This window comes from Carassius carassius, chromosome 49, assembly GCF_963082965.1.
Source record: "Carassius carassius chromosome 49, fCarCar2.1, whole genome shotgun sequence".
Taxonomy (NCBI): Eukaryota; Metazoa; Chordata; class Actinopteri; order Cypriniformes; family Cyprinidae; genus Carassius; species Carassius carassius.
Window position 1 is genome coordinate 7600718 of NC_081803.1, and position 18998 is coordinate 7619715.

General features: G+C 39.3%; 2 protein-coding genes across 2 annotated transcripts; both read left to right on the forward strand.

The window, feature by feature from the left end:
• The first annotated feature begins 239 nt into the window (after positions 1–239).
• On the forward strand, positions 240–13099 carry LOC132132223 (serine/threonine-protein kinase 10-like). Its single transcript, XM_059544554.1, has 17 exons — positions 240–583; positions 4210–4374; positions 4651–4699; positions 4801–4950; positions 5042–5114; positions 5357–5551; positions 5630–5804; positions 5959–7773; positions 7856–7986; positions 8059–8182; positions 8956–9135; positions 9219–9348; positions 11023–11147; positions 11264–11449; positions 11549–11674; positions 11762–11875; positions 11962–13099. Exons 1-17 carry the CDS (start codon positions 434–436, stop codon positions 12085–12087), a joined length of 4014 nt encoding a protein of 1337 aa, XP_059400537.1. The 5' UTR covers positions 240–433; the 3' UTR covers positions 12088–13099.
• prnpb (prion protein b) lies at positions 12821–17442 on the forward strand. The gene is made up of 2 exons (XM_059544555.1): positions 12821–12943; positions 15072–17442. Exon 2 carries the CDS (start codon positions 15079–15081, stop codon positions 17167–17169), a length of 2091 nt encoding a protein of 696 aa, XP_059400538.1. The 5' UTR covers positions 12821–12943; positions 15072–15078; the 3' UTR covers positions 17170–17442.
• The last annotated feature ends 1556 nt before the right edge of the window (positions 17443–18998 follow it).

Sequence of the window (18998 nt, forward strand, 5' to 3'; positions counted from 1 at the left end):
CACAAAGCAATCTACCTTTATATAAAACTGAACACAATATTTTCACCCTGAAACCAAAAATTCATATCTGTATCGAAATCATATGCTTTCTTACACAAATGATGGCATAATGACTGGCTGCTGAAAAACACACCACAATAGATAACACAAACTAAATACATCTCTACAGAAGAAGAGTGCGTCCTACACATTATTGTGACATATTTTTGAAGGATGTGGTTGTTACTTGCAGCTTCCTGTCGTGAGGTGCGCATGAGGAGCAACGTGACAATCAAAAGCATCTCTGCCCTTTAGAGATTCAGACTGTTGTATTCTGTGCTGTTTTTATTTTGGGCAGGGGTTTTAATTGTGGAATGAGACGCTGAAGACCACTGATTAGCTGAAGGGACTGGGATTTCTTCAGTTGTTGGGGTGAATTTAAAGGGAGGGAGCCATGACCTCCCTCCTGATGCGCATCTTTCGGTTGGGTGTGGAGAAAAAAAGAATCCGGCACTTTGAAAACTTGAAGAGGGATGTGGATCCACACCAGACGTGGGAGACTCTGGGAGAACTGGGAGATGGAGCATTTGGGAAGGTGTTTAAGGTAAGGGATTTAAATCATGATTCAGAGGTTCAGTTCCCTGCAAAATAATGCAAAATAACAGAACCTACTTGTAATGTATAATATAATATATAATAATATGAAATATAATTGATCGGGTCATTTAATGCAAACTGTTTTTAAGGGTTTATATTTAGGGTTCCTTAAAAGCAGTGAGTGTTTAAAAAAATAATAAAAACAAGTCTAGGCCTTTAAATTGGCACAGCCTGATCAAATCATCATTTCAAGGAAATCCCTTCTTCTTCAGGCTGGCATGTCAGCTAAAGTGATTATATCTTTTTTGATATATATCCTATACCTCTTTCCATGTTTCATGCTCATTCTAAGTTATAACAATGAATGATTCACATTTTAAAAATAGTAACTTTTGTCAGACTGTTTGACTCCATTGACATGTTTAGGTATAAATCGAAATATAACTAAGAAATATATAAATATGCACAAATATAGAAATATCACATGAGAAATAGTGCTGCTGTTTACAGGATTTTTTTTGCGATTTACAGACATCACAGACACTCTGAACTCAGTTAAATAAAAAAATATTTCATATTGAGGAACTCCCATTTTAGAAACAATCTTGCCAGTTCCCTTCCGAGGGAGCTCGAACTGCGACCTCTAGCAGTCTCTGTGGAGAACGCCTTCAGCATGACCGGTGTCTGATGCAAACATCTAAAGATAGATGCGTCAGACACCGAAGGCGCTCTTCAAAGCGACCGCTAGAGGACGCAGTAGTGATGTCATAGGCTTTTAAACGCTCGTTTAAAGGAGCAGGAGATCGCTGATGTGGATGAATATTTTGAGACTGAGTCCTCTCAGCCCTCCTGCCCTGCGTACACTGAGCTGTTGGAGGTCACAGAAGGAGTCCACTGTCAGGGCTCTGTAGACAGATGCTTCTTATGGTCAAGCTTAGCAGTGCTCTCCTCACTGGGAGGATTATTCTTGAGCCTGCTGCTTCCAGAGCAAGAATGTAAGTGAGTTCTCTACTTGATCTGAGAGACTATAGGGCTCTACTACCAAGGCTGTCCATGTGAGCTTGGTGGTGCTTCCTTCAATGCGGGAGGGTCACTTTTGAGCCTGCCATTTCCGGATGGAGCATGTGAGATCTCTTCTCAATCCGAGAACCAAGGATTTGAGAGCTCTGTGTACAGTTTATAATATAGGCTGGGCCGTTCCCTGGAGCTCTGTGAGTTCTTATGGTTGAGTTAGCTGTGCTCCCTTCACTCTAAAGGGTCACTTATGAGGGTAGTTTATGTTGTTTCAGGGTTGGCATCATCTGAGGTCCTCTGAGGGGTCTGCATCATCTCTTTTCAGGTGTTCGGTCATCTCAGGCACTTGTAAGGGCTAGATCCAGACTGGAGCTTGTGTAAATCCTGTGGCATAAACAGAGAAACAAATAAAGACATAATTAGCGTAGCTGCTGTTCCAACCCAGCAAAAATCATTTGTTCAACTCAAGCTAAAGAATAATAATGGGTCTGAACCCAGAACGATATCAGGAAGGCTATTTCAGAGTTTGGGAGCCAAAAGGGAAAAAGTTCTACCTCCTTTAGTAGACTTTGCTGTTCTAGGAACTACCAAAAGTCCAGAGTTTTGCGACCTCAGGGAGCGTGATGGATTGTAGCATGGTAGAAGACTTGTTAGGTACGCAGGAGCTAAACCATTAAAGGGTTAGTTCACCCAGATAGCAAAATTATGTAATTAATAACTTATCGTCATGTTGTTCCAAACCCGTAAGACCTCCCTTTATCTTTGAAACACAGTTTAAAATATTTTAGATTTAGTCCGAGAGCTCTCAGTCCCTCCATTGAAATTGTGTGTACGGTATACTGTCCATGTCCAGAAAGGTAAGAAAAACATCTTCAAAGTAGTCCATGTGACATCAGAGGTTCAGTTAGAATTTTTTGAAGCATCGAAAATACATTTTGGTCCAAAAATAGCAAAAACGACGACTTTATTCAGCATTGTCTTCTCTTCCATGTCTGTTGTGTGAGAGAGTTCAAAACAAAGCAGTCTGGATATCCGGTTCGCGAACGAATCCTTCAGTTCACCAAATCGAACTGAATCGTTTTAAACGGTTCGCATCTCTAATACGCATTAATCCACAAATTACTTAAGCTGTTAACTTTTTTAATGTGGCTGACACTCCCTCTGAGTTCAAACAAACCAATATCCCGGAGTAATATATTTATTCAAACAGTACACTGACTGAACTGCTGTGAAAAGAGAACTGAAGATGAACACCGAGCCGAGCCACATAACGAACAAAAGACTGACTCGTTCACGAGTCAAGAACCGGTTGCATCGGTTTTCGGATCACCAGTAGTTCTTTCGGACAGTTCGATTCAATAAACCGGTTGAAGAAAACGGTTCACCGGTTCTTTTGCGCTCGACGTAATGGCATCATTGGCGATGATTGCCCTTGATTCAAGCCTTCGGTTTACCCGCGCTCATAACACTAGCACAGAATCAGTTCAGAATCAATCACCAAAAGAATCAGTTCGGTTCAGACGCTCTGTGTGTCGGTCTGCTTCACGCTGAATCACACATGCGCAGTTATCATCAGCTCCTCGATTCTTCTTATCTGGCTCGGTGTTCATCTTCAGTTCTCTCTTCACAGCAGTTCAGTCAGTGTACTGTTTGAGTGCATGCATTACTCCGGGATATTGGTTTGTTTGAACTCAGAGGGAGTGTCAGCCACATTAAAAAAGTTAACAGCTTAAGTAATTTGTGGATTAATGCGTATTAGAGATGCGAACAGTTTAAAACGATTCAGTTCGATTTGGTGAACTGAAGGATTCGTTCGCGAACCGGATATCCAGACTGCTTTGTTTTGAACTCTCTCACACAACAGACATGAAAGAGAAGACAATGCTGAATAAAGTCGTAGTTTTTGCTATTTTTGGACCAAAATGTATTTACGATGCTTCAAAAAATTCTAACTGACCCTCTGATGTAACATGGACTACTTTGATGATGTTTTTCTTACCTTTCTGGACATGGACAGTATACCGTACACACAGCTTCAATGGAGGGACTGAGAGCTCTCGGACTAAATCTAAAATATCTTAAACTGTGTTCCAAAGATAAACGGAGGTCTTACGGGTTTGGAACAACATGAGGGTAAGTTATTAATGACATAATTTTGCTATCTGGGTGAACTAACCCTTTAAGGGCCTTGTAGGTAAGTAATTATATTTTGTAACACATACGGAACTTACAAGATAAGACAGTGTCTATATGAAAAACATATTCATGCACATTTTTTCATTTATAGGTTAAGGTGATAGAAAACGGGGGTTTAGGGCTACATTGTGGTTAGGCAACTTCCTGTTAAACCAAAATGCAAAAGATCAAAGATGGCTTCCTGTTAGCGATTTCAAGCCCATTAAAATCAACCTTTCTTTCTATAGCCATTTTTGAAAATGATTTGCACCTTGCAACTTTACAACTTTCAGCATCTTTGCAGTGTGCATGTCTTTGCGTCATAGCCTGCAGCTGTATAGCTGTCAAGTTCTGCTTCCCAGCTTTTATATCTTCTGATTACTCTCTTGCACTTTTATTAGAAATGACAAAGGCAAGTGTTACAGTATATACTGTTGATCTCAGACACACAATCAGACTACGGGGGTTCTGGCAGCTGTTAAAGTGATTGAAGTGCGCAGTGAAGAGCAGCTGGATGACTTCATCACTGAGATCGACATCCTAGCATCCTGTCGCCATGCAAACATCATCTCGTTGCTGGACGCAATCTTCTTTGAGGGCTGGCTGTGGGTAAGGAACATCTCTTTATAGGTGTTTTTTGTTCTTTATTTCTTTCCAAACCACTTTTATGTGCCAAGAGCTGATGTTTATTAAAACATTTGAAGAAAGTAACATTTTTCATTTTTTCCATTTTGTTATAAATATTGAATACAACTCTTTTGGAAGGACTTTGCACAAATTTCTGCTACTTTCAAATGGCCTTTGTATATATAGTTTTACCATTGATTTGAAAGTTTTGAAAGGTTTTAACTTTCTTTAGAGTCTGTATGCTTTTTTTTTTTTTAGATCCTGATCGAGTACTGTCCTGGAGGAGCTCTGGATGATATCATGTTGGGTGGGTGTGGAACAGACCTGACACTTCACTAATCATTTATGGTAGTATCTGTGTGGCATTATACTTTACTTCATACTTTATCCGTACCATGTGTGTTTCAGAACTGGAGCGTGGCCTTACAGAGCAGCAGATCAGTGAGGTGTGCTGTCAGTCTATTCAGGCTCTGTCTTACCTGCACCAGCATCACATTATACACAGAGACCTGAAGGCGGGCAACATTCTGCTCACAATGGATGGACAGGTCAAACTAGGTACAGATATACTGTTCTCTCACATTTTCTAGGCCTAAATACACTCTAAATACAGTCTGTGCTGTATTTATTTATATTATTTTTCATATAGCTGACTTTGGTGTGTCTGCAAAAAATGATAATACCTTCCAAAAACGATCAACTTTCATTGGAACTCCATATTGGTGAGACCCTTTACGTTTGGTCAAATGCTTTTTCTGTCACCATTTATACAAGTCATACATATCAACATGAGGCTGAGTAATAGAAAGAATGCTAATTTTGGGTGAACTCTCCCTTGAAAGCAAAGTCTAACCTATTGGACGCCATAAAAAGAAGCATAATTTAATTACGTTAATGGTGATTCCTTTACTGAAAACAACCCTCCTGCCAAAGAACATTAGAACAAAATATTTTGTCTTTAAAGGATGGCGCCTGAGGTGATTATGTGTGAAACGTCTAAGGACAATCCCTACACGACTAAAGCTGACATCTGGTCATTGGGCATCACTTTAATCGAGGCTGCTGAGATGGAGCCTCCTCATCATTCTCTCAACCCCATGAGGGTCTTGCTGAAGATCACCAAATCTCCACCACCCACACTCTCCAATCCTCGCCAATGGTGGGTCGCCACTTCTTCATCCCCTCTCTAGTACTGCTGAGGTTTAGGCTTAAACTTTATCCTGATTTTTGCCGCCAGGTCATCACATTTCCAAGATTTTCTACGGAGGACCTTGCAGAAGAACCCTGAGTCTCGTTGGGGAGCCCAACAGCTCATGGCCCACCCTTTCTCTTATGCGGGACGAGACGGACGAGCCCTTAAAGAACTCATCGCTGAGGCCAAAGCAGAGGTTACCGAGGTCATAGAGGCTGAGGTAAATACACAAGTCAATGACATGATGTTCAAATATACTTTCTATTTCAGACAAGTGCTCTTCTTTCAAACTTTCTATCCATCAAAGAATCCTAGTAAATGTAGCATGGTTTCATGGCTTAATACATCTTTTTCTGTATCTTTGTAATCTGCAGTCTTTGATAGATTTCCAGTGTCCTGCAAAGGAGATGATCGCCGCAGAGTCAGAGCAAATAGTGCAACAACCAGGACAAGCAGTTGAAGAACAAGGACCAAAAGAACCCGAGAGTCCTCAGAAGACCTCAGTTCCAGATGCTGTTCCTCAATCTCCCACCAACTTAGAGCCAATACCTGAGGTTAAAGTAACCCGCAGGGCTTCCCAGGCCATAGAAAAAGCTCAGAAGAGGGCAAGACGCCTCTCAGTTCCAGGAAATCTCCTCTCGTTTTTGACCGGTGGCACTCGCCGCAAATCTGGTTTCTGGGGTGACAGTCCGCTTGTTCAAGGAAATAAGGGCTCAGAACTTTTAAGTGCAGCTGTGGGAACTGTGGGAACTTGCCCCTCAGATGGCAAAAAAATAGAAAGCACTGACAAACTGAAGGAGCAAACATATGACTTAGTTGATGCTCCAAGTAATGAGGCTGCTGACACCAAAGACAAGGAAGCTAAAGTAGGAACTAACAAGGAGGAAGCTCAGAACTCAAACACACCACCACAAACAGAGTTACCAAAAGATTCCTCTGAAAAGGAAACACTAGATCTTACCAAGGAGGACACTGATGCTGAAGAGGAAAATATGAAGATCCAGTCTGATGATTCAGGAAACAATGACCAAACATTTTGGAAATCACTCCAGAAACCTGCTATTATTGACAAAGACACAGCACGCCCACTGAACACACCGGTTATAGCTTTGTGCTTGGAAACACCAGCAGCTAAAAAAACTGAAAGGAATGAGGGAAATTATAAATATGAGTACCTTGATTTGGCCTGTCCTTTGAAAACTTGCAATTTTTCTCAAGAGATGACTTCTAATAATCTTCCTGATAAAGTTCTTGACCTCAAAAAAACGCAACAGACAACCGAACCATCAGAAAATGATGGTGTTGACAGAAGAACTGAAGAAGTAGAAGAACCAGAAAAACTGGAGACAGATGGAGGAACCGGGGATGCATCAAAAGAGGAAAGCAGTGAAAATGGCAAGGATGTTGATGTAGGGATAGAAGAACATAGAACCAGCGATGAAGATCAGGTTTCCACGAAAGCAGAGTGTGAAGATGTCAGTGAAGCCGTCAACCAAGAGCATATTACTACTGAGATAGTCTGTGAAGATGTCAACTCAAGAAATGAAAAGTCAGAAGTAACGGAAAGCTGTGAAAAAGACCAAGATCTTTGTACAGAAACAGAGGAAGAGGATCATTCATCCAACAAAAAAGATGTTAACATGGAGGCTGATCATGAAGATTTAGACTCAAGAAATGAAAACAGTGACAACACGAGAAAATCTGATGAGGAGATGGAAATACCAACCCAAGATGAGACGACCGGTGATTCAGAAATGCCAGAGATACCATGTCAAAAAAAAGAAGACACCAGTTCTGAAGGAGAAAAGATCACCATTGGTAAAGAAGAAGATGCCGCAGGTGATCAAAACAGCGCAAGTCCAAGAGAAATCTGTTCTAAAACGATAGGAGAGGAACCTGAACAAGAGCTTCAAACAAATATTAATCATATAGAGCATGTAACAGAAGAGCAATCGAACCGTCTTGGTGAGGATACAACAGAAGTTCCTGGGGCAAAGCTGAAAAAGCAAGTGATGTTTGCAGTTCAAGAGGACAAAAATGAGCAAGAAGGGCCACTTGCAAGTGACTCGAAAACTTTAGACTTAATACTGCCTCATGAATCTAATGGATCCACACTAAAAGAATCTAATGAAGACATAATTGCACCTCTTTCCCCTACTGAGGCTCCACTGTCTCCTGGGTTTGAAGGGGTATGTCTGAAATAAATGACTGGCCATAAACAACCAGACAAATTCAACATGCACAAACTGTTCTCTTTTTATATTAATTCAGGAATTGCACCCAAGCAGGCGAACCGTAAAAAGGACACGTAAATTTATGGTGGATGGCCATGAGGTCAGTGTCACCACTTCCAAAGTGGTTAACGAGGGGGACAAGATGGAGCAACAAATGCGCTACAACAGGTAATCTTTATGCTTTATAGTGGACATAAAAAAATGGAAGTATCACATTCATACCTTCTTGGGTGATTGCAGACGGCAGGAACTGCATGCATTGAAGCTCTTGCAGAGAGAAGAGCAGAGAGAACATGCCCAGCTTGAGCAGAAGCTACAGCAGCAGCGAGAGCAGATGTTCCGTCACATAGAACAAGAGATGACTGTAAGCCACAAGCACCAAAACCCTTTACCCTCAGTTTACAACTTTAGTCATGCTATTAAAAAGAAATGTTTCCATTCGGGCTCTTGTCTGAGAGCAAAACCCCCTTTGTCAACATGCTCTTTGTTTATGGATAACAATTAGTTAATTAATTTTCTTTATATTAAAAAAGTACAAAAACAAAAACAAAAAAACAAAACAAAAACAAAACCTTTGCTTATATTACAAAAGGAATATTTATAAATTTTTCATACTCTACATTCATTTTGCATTGCCTAAATTCACTTTTTTTCATTTTTTATTGTTTTTAACAAAATATTTGTTATTGTATAATTAATATAATAATTGTCATTTGTATTTAATTTTGTCAGCATAACACAAATGAAAAAATTTCATTTAAAAAAATTGAATTTCTATTGTTCACCAGGCAAAAACATTGTGTTGTTATTGTAAACTAAAACTATTAAATTACTTTTTGTTAATTGAAATAAGCTGAAATCAAATAAATTCTAAATATTAGATTAAAAACTCACAAAAAATGGAAAAATACAAGTGGTGCCTTGTCAATAAAGCTGAAGTTGAAGTACAAAAATAAGTTATTTTGAATATAATTTTTTTTTTATTCTTGTATTGAAATTATTTTATATATTATTATATATATATATATAAAAATGACTAAATTAATAAAATAAAATATATACCGTATGAGCACTAGAAATAAAGCTGTTTGCCAAAAAATGACCTGGGTCCCAGCTGAATGATTATTCCTGTTGCAGAGCAAGAAGCAATACTATGACGGTGAACTTGAGAGACTTGAGAAGCAGTACCAGCAGCAAAGCAGTCAGATGGAGGCTGAGCACACATCCCGGCTCAGGGAGGACGCGCGCAGACTCAAGGCTCAGCAGGAGAAAGAACTAAGCCGCAAGAGCAGTGCACTGAAAGCAGACCCTAAAGAGGTAAGGACTGGTGCACTAACCCACACTTACACAGCATTAGGCTCAAATGCATGAAAACAGTTGTGTGTCTATTTGTGCTTTAGGAGCAGCAGTTCCTGCAGAAGCAGCAGCAGGAGCTGAATGAAGCTCTGCAGATGGGCGTTCAGGAGCATAAGAGGAAGGTGGCTTCCATGGAGTGGGAGATTACAGTCAAATCTCAGCAGCTCAAGCGAGGTAAATATGCTACTGCTAATACACTTATTTATTATGTAATTGGTACAAAAATGACAATTTATGGCTGTAGTGGGTCATTCTTTAAAATACACTCTTAAAAATAAAGGTTCATCCTTCCAAATCCATGTCTAAAAATATACTTGAATTTAACAATAAATAATAAATTGAGAGATAACTTTAAAATGTAAAAAAAAAAAAAGAAAATAGCATTTATTAGTAATTTTGCAAAGTGATAAAATGAAGGAATCATAAACCAAATTTGTAATTACAAAAATAAAAATTGAAATACCTTCTCAAATGAACAAATGAATGGATTTGTTTAAAACCATTTATTTATACATGTCTGAAAATCTAGTTAAATCTATAAAATATTCCATCATTACATTTTTATATTTATGTAGCCTACACAATAATATTATTTTACACTGTAATCTTTTTGTTTTTAATATTTGGCATGTTTGTGTGATGCGCATCCCTGTGTGTAATAAGAAAAAGTCAACGCGCACTGTGGACCCGGCCAGAGGTGCATTTTCAACCAACGCGCTCTTTAAATAACAAAAATATATATATATTGCGCCAATGACTTTAGACTTTAGACCAGGTTTGAGTTGGTCTATGGTGCAGTCTATTTTCAGCTCCTTAAAATAGCATTGCGCTAGCAATGCGCCTGAACACACCTCTTTTTTAGACCAGCACGCCCATGGGCACACAAATGGGCGCAAATGCATTTGCTAATTAAACAACGTGGCACTGGATGGGAAAATGCCAGACTGAAACTAGCAATCACACTTGCGCTGTGCCTTGCGTCGCATGGCGCTGGGTGTATAATAGGGCCCTTGATGTTTTTAATTCTGTGTGCTTTATTTTCCTTGATTGTGGGTGATTTATTGATTTTATTTCACAAATCTACTCTATTACAGTCACAACAGTTTATATGTGTGTGCATACGTGTGTATCTCTGTGGTTATGTCTATTTTGTATTTCTGTAATTTTTCATTTTCTTTCAGTTTCCTTTGGATTTTATTTTAGACCCCTAAGAATAGTGGATATATTACAATATTGCACTTGATTACATGTTTTTTTTTTTACTAATCTGCCTCCATTCATTGCATTTTAAATACTTTTGTTTTAACTTACCTATTTGTAACTTACTGAATTAATAATAATAATAATAAAATAACATAAAATGTGTTTTCTAAACAGTTTTTTTACAGAAATAAATGGTGTATAATTTAAGACAGAATATTGTTTAGCAGGATATGGAAGAAAAGCCATTATTATAATTATAGTATATAATAGAGAATAAAAGTTACGCCTTCTTTCTTAGCGTATACTTTTGGGCGGTGTCATGCAAATCTTCCCACACTGATGTAGACATGTGGGTGGCATGTTTGATTGAGGCGTTTTGGGAATTTTTTGTATTTTATGCGGATAGTATTTTTTGCGGATCTTCTGTATGCACAAACAGCTTTTAACACTCCTAAGGCAAAGAAAAACATGAAATCGCATCATATGATCCCTTTAAGTTATTCAGGTATTTCATGTGCACAGTAATTTTGCATGTACTGTGCACAGTAATAGTAAATAAATAGTGTAGATCGTATACATACAGGATACAGAAGAAGGTTTGGTTATATGTGATTCTAAACATAATCCATTTCCTTGCTTTTCAAGCTCGCGAAGCAGTTATTTGGGAGTTAGAACAGCGCCATCTACAGGAGAAGTACCATCTATTCAAACAGCAGGTGAAGGAGCAGTACTCTCTACAAAGACAGCAGCTGACCAAGAGACACAACAAGGTAAATTATGCTGTAACCTCTAAAAGCATTCTCGTTTCAGTTTTGCATTTATCTTCTGTATTTTACTGTTCTTTATCCTGACTAGTCTTCTGCGGTTCTGTTCTCTCGTACGGTAGGATAAGGAGACAGCGTCTCGGTTCCAGCAAGCTCTAGTGGAGGAGCAAAAGTCATTGCAGGCCCACGAGAGAGTGTCCTTCCAGAAGGCCCAAAAAGCTGAAGCAAAGGCCCATTTGAATCAGTTCAAGCTGGAGCTCAGAAAGCAAGGTCTGAGCGGTCCTGAGCAGCGACAACGCCTCACACAGGTTTGGATTCAGAAGAAACAAAGCAACATATAGTTAATTAAACCTCTACTTGATGAAACAAAGCAGTTGCAACTGGTCTTTTCTGGTTTGCCCTCTTAGTTTTTGTCAGAGGAGGAGGCCAGACAGAAGCAAGAGAGACAGAGTCTTCAAGAGAGCCATGAGAACCAATTGAAAGTGGTGCAGGAACAATGTGATGCCAGTGCAGCTGAGCTACAGCAGCTTCAGGTACATCAACGTCAACTCGGGAACAGCCTTGCAGCGTTTTTATGTTGAAAGAAGGTGGTTCTCAGAGTCTGTGTGTTTGGATTTTAGAATGAGAAGCTCCAAATTCTTGTGGACATGGAGAAGAAAAAGATCAAAACTCTGGAGGATGAACACACCCTGGAACTCAACGAATGGAGAGATAAGCTTGCATGTAGAAAAGAGGTATCGGAGTGAATAGTAAAGCTAAGAGGTTTAAAGCTTTTTAATTGGGAAAAAAAACTTGACGACCGTTGTATGTTTCTGTTCAGGTGTTAGAAGAAGACCTCGCTCGCAGACGTAGAGAAAAAGAGGGAAACAGGAGACGAAGCAGTGAGCCAGAAAACCGACATGCAGCTCGCCGTTTAAAGTTCTTACATAATCTAAGCTTTTCCTGACAAAGTGAAGAAATACTCTAAACCCCAATGTCTTTAATAACAGTAAATGTAGACTACTTTTTGAAAGTTTCATGTCACTATGATTTTGCTGTTTTGCTTTGTTTATTCTAGCGAGGGTGCATTAAATTGATCCAAAGTGACAGTAAAGACATACAATGTTCATGTAATGAAGAGTACAGAAATAAATAACATTTTAAAATATATTCAGATTGAAAACGGTTGATAATAAAATTTCACACTATTACAGTTTTAATGCAGCCTTGGTAAGAGACTAGTGTACTTTGAACAGTATTGTATATGTGTATGTATGAAACTTCTTGTCACATGGGGAAAATACAGTTATTTTAATAATTATTTTAATAAGTTTAAGTTTGTTCAATAGTATCAGTAGTTAAAATAATGTTTTGGCTGTTTTTAAATTTAATTCCCCCTAAGAAAAAAACATTACTAGCCCTGGTAAGTATATACTCAAATATGGACATTTGGGTTAAGTTGAAAAATATTTTTGTCCGGAGTTTGTATATTTTTGTAAATATGTTTAACATCTGCTAAATCATAAATCCTGTGTAAGTGTATCTTATAGCCTGAAGATGAAATTCCATGTGTAAATTTTTTTTCTTCAAACTATTTTAGACAAAGAGTCTATTCAGATTATATGAATTCTGGTGGATTTGTGAGAAGCTTTTGAGCAGTCATTGTCATGCACACAAAAATAAGCCTAGGCTGTCTGTAAGGCAGTGGAGAAAATTATTACATAAAACCACACCCCAGACAAATATCTGTCTCTTGACTGGAGTCAACATGATTACTATTGGGCTGCTGGATAGACGTTTTCCTCTATAGCAACCTCTTTATGGTAAGATACATGCTTTCATTTAACTAAACGTGTGGGTATGTGAAAGCTTGTAATGTGACATTTGAATTGAATGCAACAAACGGGAACAATATAAAATGTAATATATACTGAAAATATTCATTTTATTTAATGCATTAAAATGTTATCCTGGTTTATATGTACATATGACTCATTGTCTTATTCTCATTTATCATGTCACTTGAAGCTCATATAATTATGAATACTGTTTTATTGCCTTTTAAATTAACTTTCATTTTATTAAAAATGACAAAATCATGTAAGTCTTAACCTAAAGTCTTAAAGATAAATATATATATATATATATATATATATATATATATATATATATATATATATATATATATATATATTGCCTGAAGAAAAAGTAAAAAGTAGAAGTAAAACCTCCTAACATGGAATTGCTGATATTACATGTTTGAGTGTTACAAACATTTAGCTATGCTAATTAATTTAGAAGTATTCTTTTGTTACTGTTGCCCTATGGGAAATTTATAGCTGCCCTATGGGAAATCTTTTGTCTGACATTAATCTCCAACAGCATCAGTCACTTGGATGGCAAGTTAATAAAAAAAATTCCTCAATTAGCTTATCGCTTGTGGGATACATGAACTTATTTTCAAGATGTTTTATGTACAGTAGCTTGTTAATTTTATTCTCAGTGAAATAATTATGTTGGAAGTATAGCTATACACCATAGATAATATCATAAGGAGCATGCTTACTTTAGGCTTTTACAGTATGTTTAATTTCAAGATCATTTTCATGGGCTACAATCTCCTAAAGTGTAATATGGACAACAAATATATGAGTTGAAAGTGCTGTAGGGCCATATTATTCTATGCTTTCCTGTCCATTAATCTCTTGTGTTTCACCTCTGTGCAATACCTAAACACTAAAAGGGTCCTCCATTAGTGCTGTAGTAAACACTGACTCCATTTTAATGTCTTTCTTTTACAAACAATAAGATGTATCTTTTAGATCTCTTATAATCAGTATATCTTGTACACAAATTCGGTCACTAGTAAGTTCCCTGGCTCACATTGGGACAGTGATTACTCGATTTTCCCTGATCAGTGCCCTGACTACTGAACTAGGGAACTGACTGAGACACATCCTATCTCTTTGGGTTTGAGACTTTAATCTTTGCAACTTTTTTGCGGATCTTCTGTATGCACAAACAGCTTTTAACACTCCTAAGGCAAAGAAAAACATGAAATCGCGTCATATGACCCTTTTAAGTTATTCAGGTATTTCATGTGCACAGTAATTTTGCATGTACTGTGCACAGTAATAGTAAATAAATAGTGTAGATCGTATACATACAGGATACAGAAGAAGGTTTGGTTATATGTGATTCTAAACATAATCCATTTCCTTGCTTTTCAAGCTCGCGAAGCAGTTATTTTGGAGTTAGAACAGCGCCATCTACAGGAGAAGTACCATTTATTCAAACAGCAGGTGAAGGAGCAGTACTCTCTACAAAGACAGCAGCTGACCAAGAGACACAACAAGGTAAATTATGCTGTAACCTCTAAAAGCATTCTCGTTTCAGTTTTGCATTTATCTTCTGTATTTTACTGTTCTTGATCCTGACTAGTCTTTTGCGGTTCTGTTCTCTCGTACGGTAGGATAAGGAGACAGCGTCTCGGTTCCAGCAAGCTCTAGTGGAGGAGCAAAAGTCATTGCAGGCCCATGAGAGAGTGTCCTTCCAGAAGGCCCAAAAAGCTGATGCAAAGGCCCATTTGATTCAGTTCAAGCTGGAGCTCAGAAAGCAAGGTCTGAGTAATGTCAGAGAGTTGAGAGTGCTGTAGGGCCATATTACTCTATGCTTTCCTGTCCATTAATCTCTTGTGTTTTACCTCTGTGCAATACCTAAACACTAAAAGGGTCCTCCATTAGTGCTGTAGTAAACACTGACTCCATTTTAATGACTTTCTTTTGCAAACAATAAGATGTATATTTTAGATCTCTTATAAATGTATCTGAAATGTCTAAAGTGCATATATTTTCTAGCAATTACTTTCACAAGTATTTATAAATTTAGAAAATATAATTCTTTCTCTCTTGTATATAGTTTATGCTAACTCAATGTGTTTCAATTTATTAGGACTAAAATGGGGCAGTTATGCAAACTTGTACTGTTCGTTATGGTTTTGATGGCAGTGCTACACAATTCATCAGGAGGAAAGAAATTGCTTTGGAGCAAGAACACCCCTTCCAAGAAGCCATCCGATAAGCCATCACAAGGGACCAAGACACAACTAAACTATCCCAGGAAACCCTCTTATCCTGGTGCAGGAATTAAGCCAGGCAACCCTAGACAGCAATATCCTGGTAGAGGCAGCTCTAGTCCGGGAGCAGGCAGCTATCCAGCTGGTGGCAGCAATCCTTCGGCTGGTGGCAACCCAAATCAGTATCCTGGAAGAGGGGGATCCAACCCAGGAGGATATCCCAACCAGAATCCTGGAGCAGGTGCCTATCCAGCTGGTGGCAGCTACCCTTCGGCTGGTGGCAACCCCAATCAGAATCCGGGAAGAGGGGGATCCAACCCAGCAGTATATCCCAACCAGAATCCTGGAGCAGGTGCCTATCCAGCTGGTGGCAGCTATCCTTTGGCTGGTGGCAACCCCAATCAGTATCCAGGAAGAGGGGGATCCAACCCAGCAGGATATCCCAACCAGAATCCTGGAGCAGGTAGTTATCCTGCTGGTGGCAGCAATCCTTCGGCTGGTGGCAACCCCAATCAGTATCCGGGAAGAGGGGGATCCAACCCAGGAGGATATCCCAACCAGAATCCTGGAGCAGGTAGTTATCCAGCTGGTGGAACCTATCCTTCAGCTGGTGGCAACCCCAATCAGTATCCAGGAAGAGGGGGATCCAACCCTGGAGGATATCCCATCCAGAATCCTGGAGCAGGTAGTTATCTTGCTGGTGGCAGCAATCCTTCGACTGGTGGCAACCCCAATCAGTATCCGGGAAGAGGGGGATCCAACCCAGGAGGATATCCCAACCAGAATCCTGGAGCAGGTAGTTATCCTGCTGGTGGCAGCTATCCTTCGGCTGGTGGCAACCCTAATCAGTATCCGGGAAGAGGGGGATCCAACCCAGGAGGATATCCCAACCAGAATCCTGGAGCAGTTAGCTATCCTGCTGGTGGCAGCTATCCTTCGGCTGGTGGCAACCCTAATCAGTATCCGGGAAGAGGGGGATCCAACAAAGGAGGATATCCCAACCAGAATCCTGCAGGAGGGGGTTACTCTAACCAGTATCCAGGTAGAAGTGGGTACAGCCCTGGTGGGCATCCAGCAGGTGGATCTTACCCAGTAAGAACTGCAGGACAGCCTGTAGGATACCCAGGAGGACACCCTTCCATTGGAGGGGTATATCCCAACTGGAACCCCAACAATAAGATTCTAAATCCACGCTATGGAGGCTCATTTGGAGGTGGTAGATTTGACAATGGTGGCTCCCCTTTCTCCAATACAGCGAAAAGCATGGGCTATGGTCCTTCTCTTAAATCCAAAGGCTTCGCAAAAAAGGCAATACTAGCCACAGGCGTTGGGGCAATGGCAGGAATGGCTGTAGGCTATGGAATTGGAAACTTTCCACGCCCCAACTTCAAATTCAAAAGCCCTCATGAGGAGCGTCAATACAACCACTATATGTACGAACGTCAGGGCATTCATTCTAAAGGCAGAAATAACCAAGTAGGAACAAACTACACATCAAAGCAACCACCCCAATCATATGAGCAATCCATGAACACATGCATGAAGCGAAATGATCTTCTTAAAGAGCAGGACACAACTTCTGCGGATCACAAGAACATTCAAAGAGATGAGCCACTGACTGATTATGCAGCTATCAATATAGACTACTTAGAGAAAGGTGGGCTGGAGAAGAATGACACCACATCCCCTACAACTGTCAATAATTATCCAAAGGCTGCTGTGATTCGTGAGAATGATGATGACACAGTGAGTATCATACAGATTGGTTATCCAGCTCTCATTGAGCAGATGAAAGCTCGAAAGTGTGTTGAGTTGTACTTGGATTACTCTGAGAGCTTAATGGAGAGGCAGAAAGACAAGAAGGACACAAATGAAAGGAAAGTTTCCAGTCCTTCCAATAACCATAATGGACACTGTGTCTCTGAAGTGCTTCTGATACTCACTACTTTCTTTATGCTTTTTAGTAGCACTTAGTAGTGCTGCCAACATTGACTATATACAAAGGAATACAATTGCCCATCCTTTCTAAATCTAGGAATCCAAAGGTGAAGTTACATTTTAAATGTTGTGTATCAGTCTTGACTGAAGTTTCTCTTATCTGCTAAAAATGTAAAAGAATATATATAAATAAAGAAATTCCCTCACTGGCTATTTAAACATACAGTACAAGGCAAATGTATTGCATGCATTTTATGAATGTATTTTGTTAAATTACAAAACTATTGTTATTATTATTCCTGGGAAATAAAATGTGAACCAATGTATTAATTCATATGAATTTAATGTTTTGGATCTATTTAATCACAGTAACCATTTATATTATTTACAAAAACATCATAATCATCATCATCTACAACAGCAACCACCACCATCAACAACAATACATTTTCTTTGATACGTTTAATTAAAAAAATATGTTAACTGATAAATTATTTTTTATTGATTATTTATTTAAAATATTTATTAGAGTTCATATCTTTCTGTAGTTCTCTCTAAATTTTCTTTCCCTCATGAGTGTGTGGTGTACAGTACTTTTCAATATTTCAGAGATCAAACAATTGCTGGTCTGTTCCAAAGTGCCCCCAGCAAAATGAAGACCATTGCTATGGTAACATCACAGAGCACACAGAGGCCTTCACATGATACATATGGCAGGTTGCTAGGAGACCAGCCCATTCAGAACCGAACTTCATGATTAGGAGAAAGCTATTGGAGGTTTAGCAAACAAAATGGACAGGAATAAGCAGAGTCAAATATTTATTCATTTACACTCTGGAAACAGTACAAGGAGCAAAGGGTTTAAAGGAGTGACAGGGTTTAAAATACCTGCCAAAATACACACCAAACCCCAACAAGGAGTATTACATGATATCACCGGAATGAAAGGAACAGCAAAAGCACTTTTTTTTATTTTGTCCATCCCATGATATTTCAGGTCACAAATATTTTCACAGAATGCGAATATTAGCCCTTAAATTAAAGCGGTTTCAGTTGTATTAAATGTCATATTTAAAATTTGTATTTATTCCTGATGCCAAAGCTGAATATAATTACTTTTAAGTTTTACTTTTGTAGTGTGTGTGTGTGGTCTAATGTCATAACTTTCTCAAAATTCATATTTCTCCAAGTATATTGCTAAGATATTTTCCTCTTTATCAAACACTCAGTTAAAATGATTGCATCCTTTCTGCATCTTGTCTCTCTGTGACAAGAAATGCCTCAAACCCTGTAACTCATCCCCACATAAAGATGTGTGCAACTGCTCCGAGTATTATGAGGACGCTGGTCACGTGCTCTGAGCTGCTTGCATTCCTGTAATTCTGCCAGTCTGAGCGATTGTATCCCGGTCCATCTGGGTAATTGCGCCTGCCCTCCTCCGAGGCGCCATCGTAGCCGTAGCCATATCTCGGTCTGCCCAGAGAGCCCAGCCCATAGCCGATGGCCGCTCCACCGAGAGCCCCCGCGGCTGCAGCACCTGCCAGCTTCAGGCCCTGCCTGCCTTTGCTCTGGGAAGGAGGCGCTTTGACTGGCACACCCACTCCCTTGCCCCTGCCACCAAAACCTCCTCCACGCTTGCAGTGGGCCCAAGGATACAGCGACACCCACAGTAACATCCACACCCAAATGATCAAGACCTTCTGATTACCCATCATGACTGGGGGTCCCTTCAAAAAACAAACAAAAAATTGGCGTAGAAACAATTTTCACTCAGGATTGCAAGCATATTTTACAACTAATTAGAAGGAACGAAAACACACTTGTAAGTAACACATTGAATTAAATGTGACATTTTAAAGTGGAAA

Excerpts from the sequence above, each read along its gene's own strand:
- LOC132132223 (XM_059544554.1), top strand. The coding sequence starts at position 434 with ATGACCTCCCTCCTGATGCGCATCTTTCGGTTGGGTGTGGAGAAAAAA. Across the intron at positions 4,375-4,650 it reads TCTTTGAGGGCTGGCTGTGG|ATCCTGATCGAGTACTGTCC; the intron begins GTAAGGAACATC and ends TTTTTTTTTTAG. Across the intron at positions 7,987-8,058 it reads CAACAAATGCGCTACAACAG|ACGGCAGGAACTGCATGCAT; the intron begins GTAATCTTTATG and ends GGGTGATTGCAG.
- prnpb (XM_059544555.1), top strand. The coding sequence starts at position 15,079 with ATGGGGCAGTTATGCAAACTTGTACTGTTCGTTATGGTTTTGATGGCA.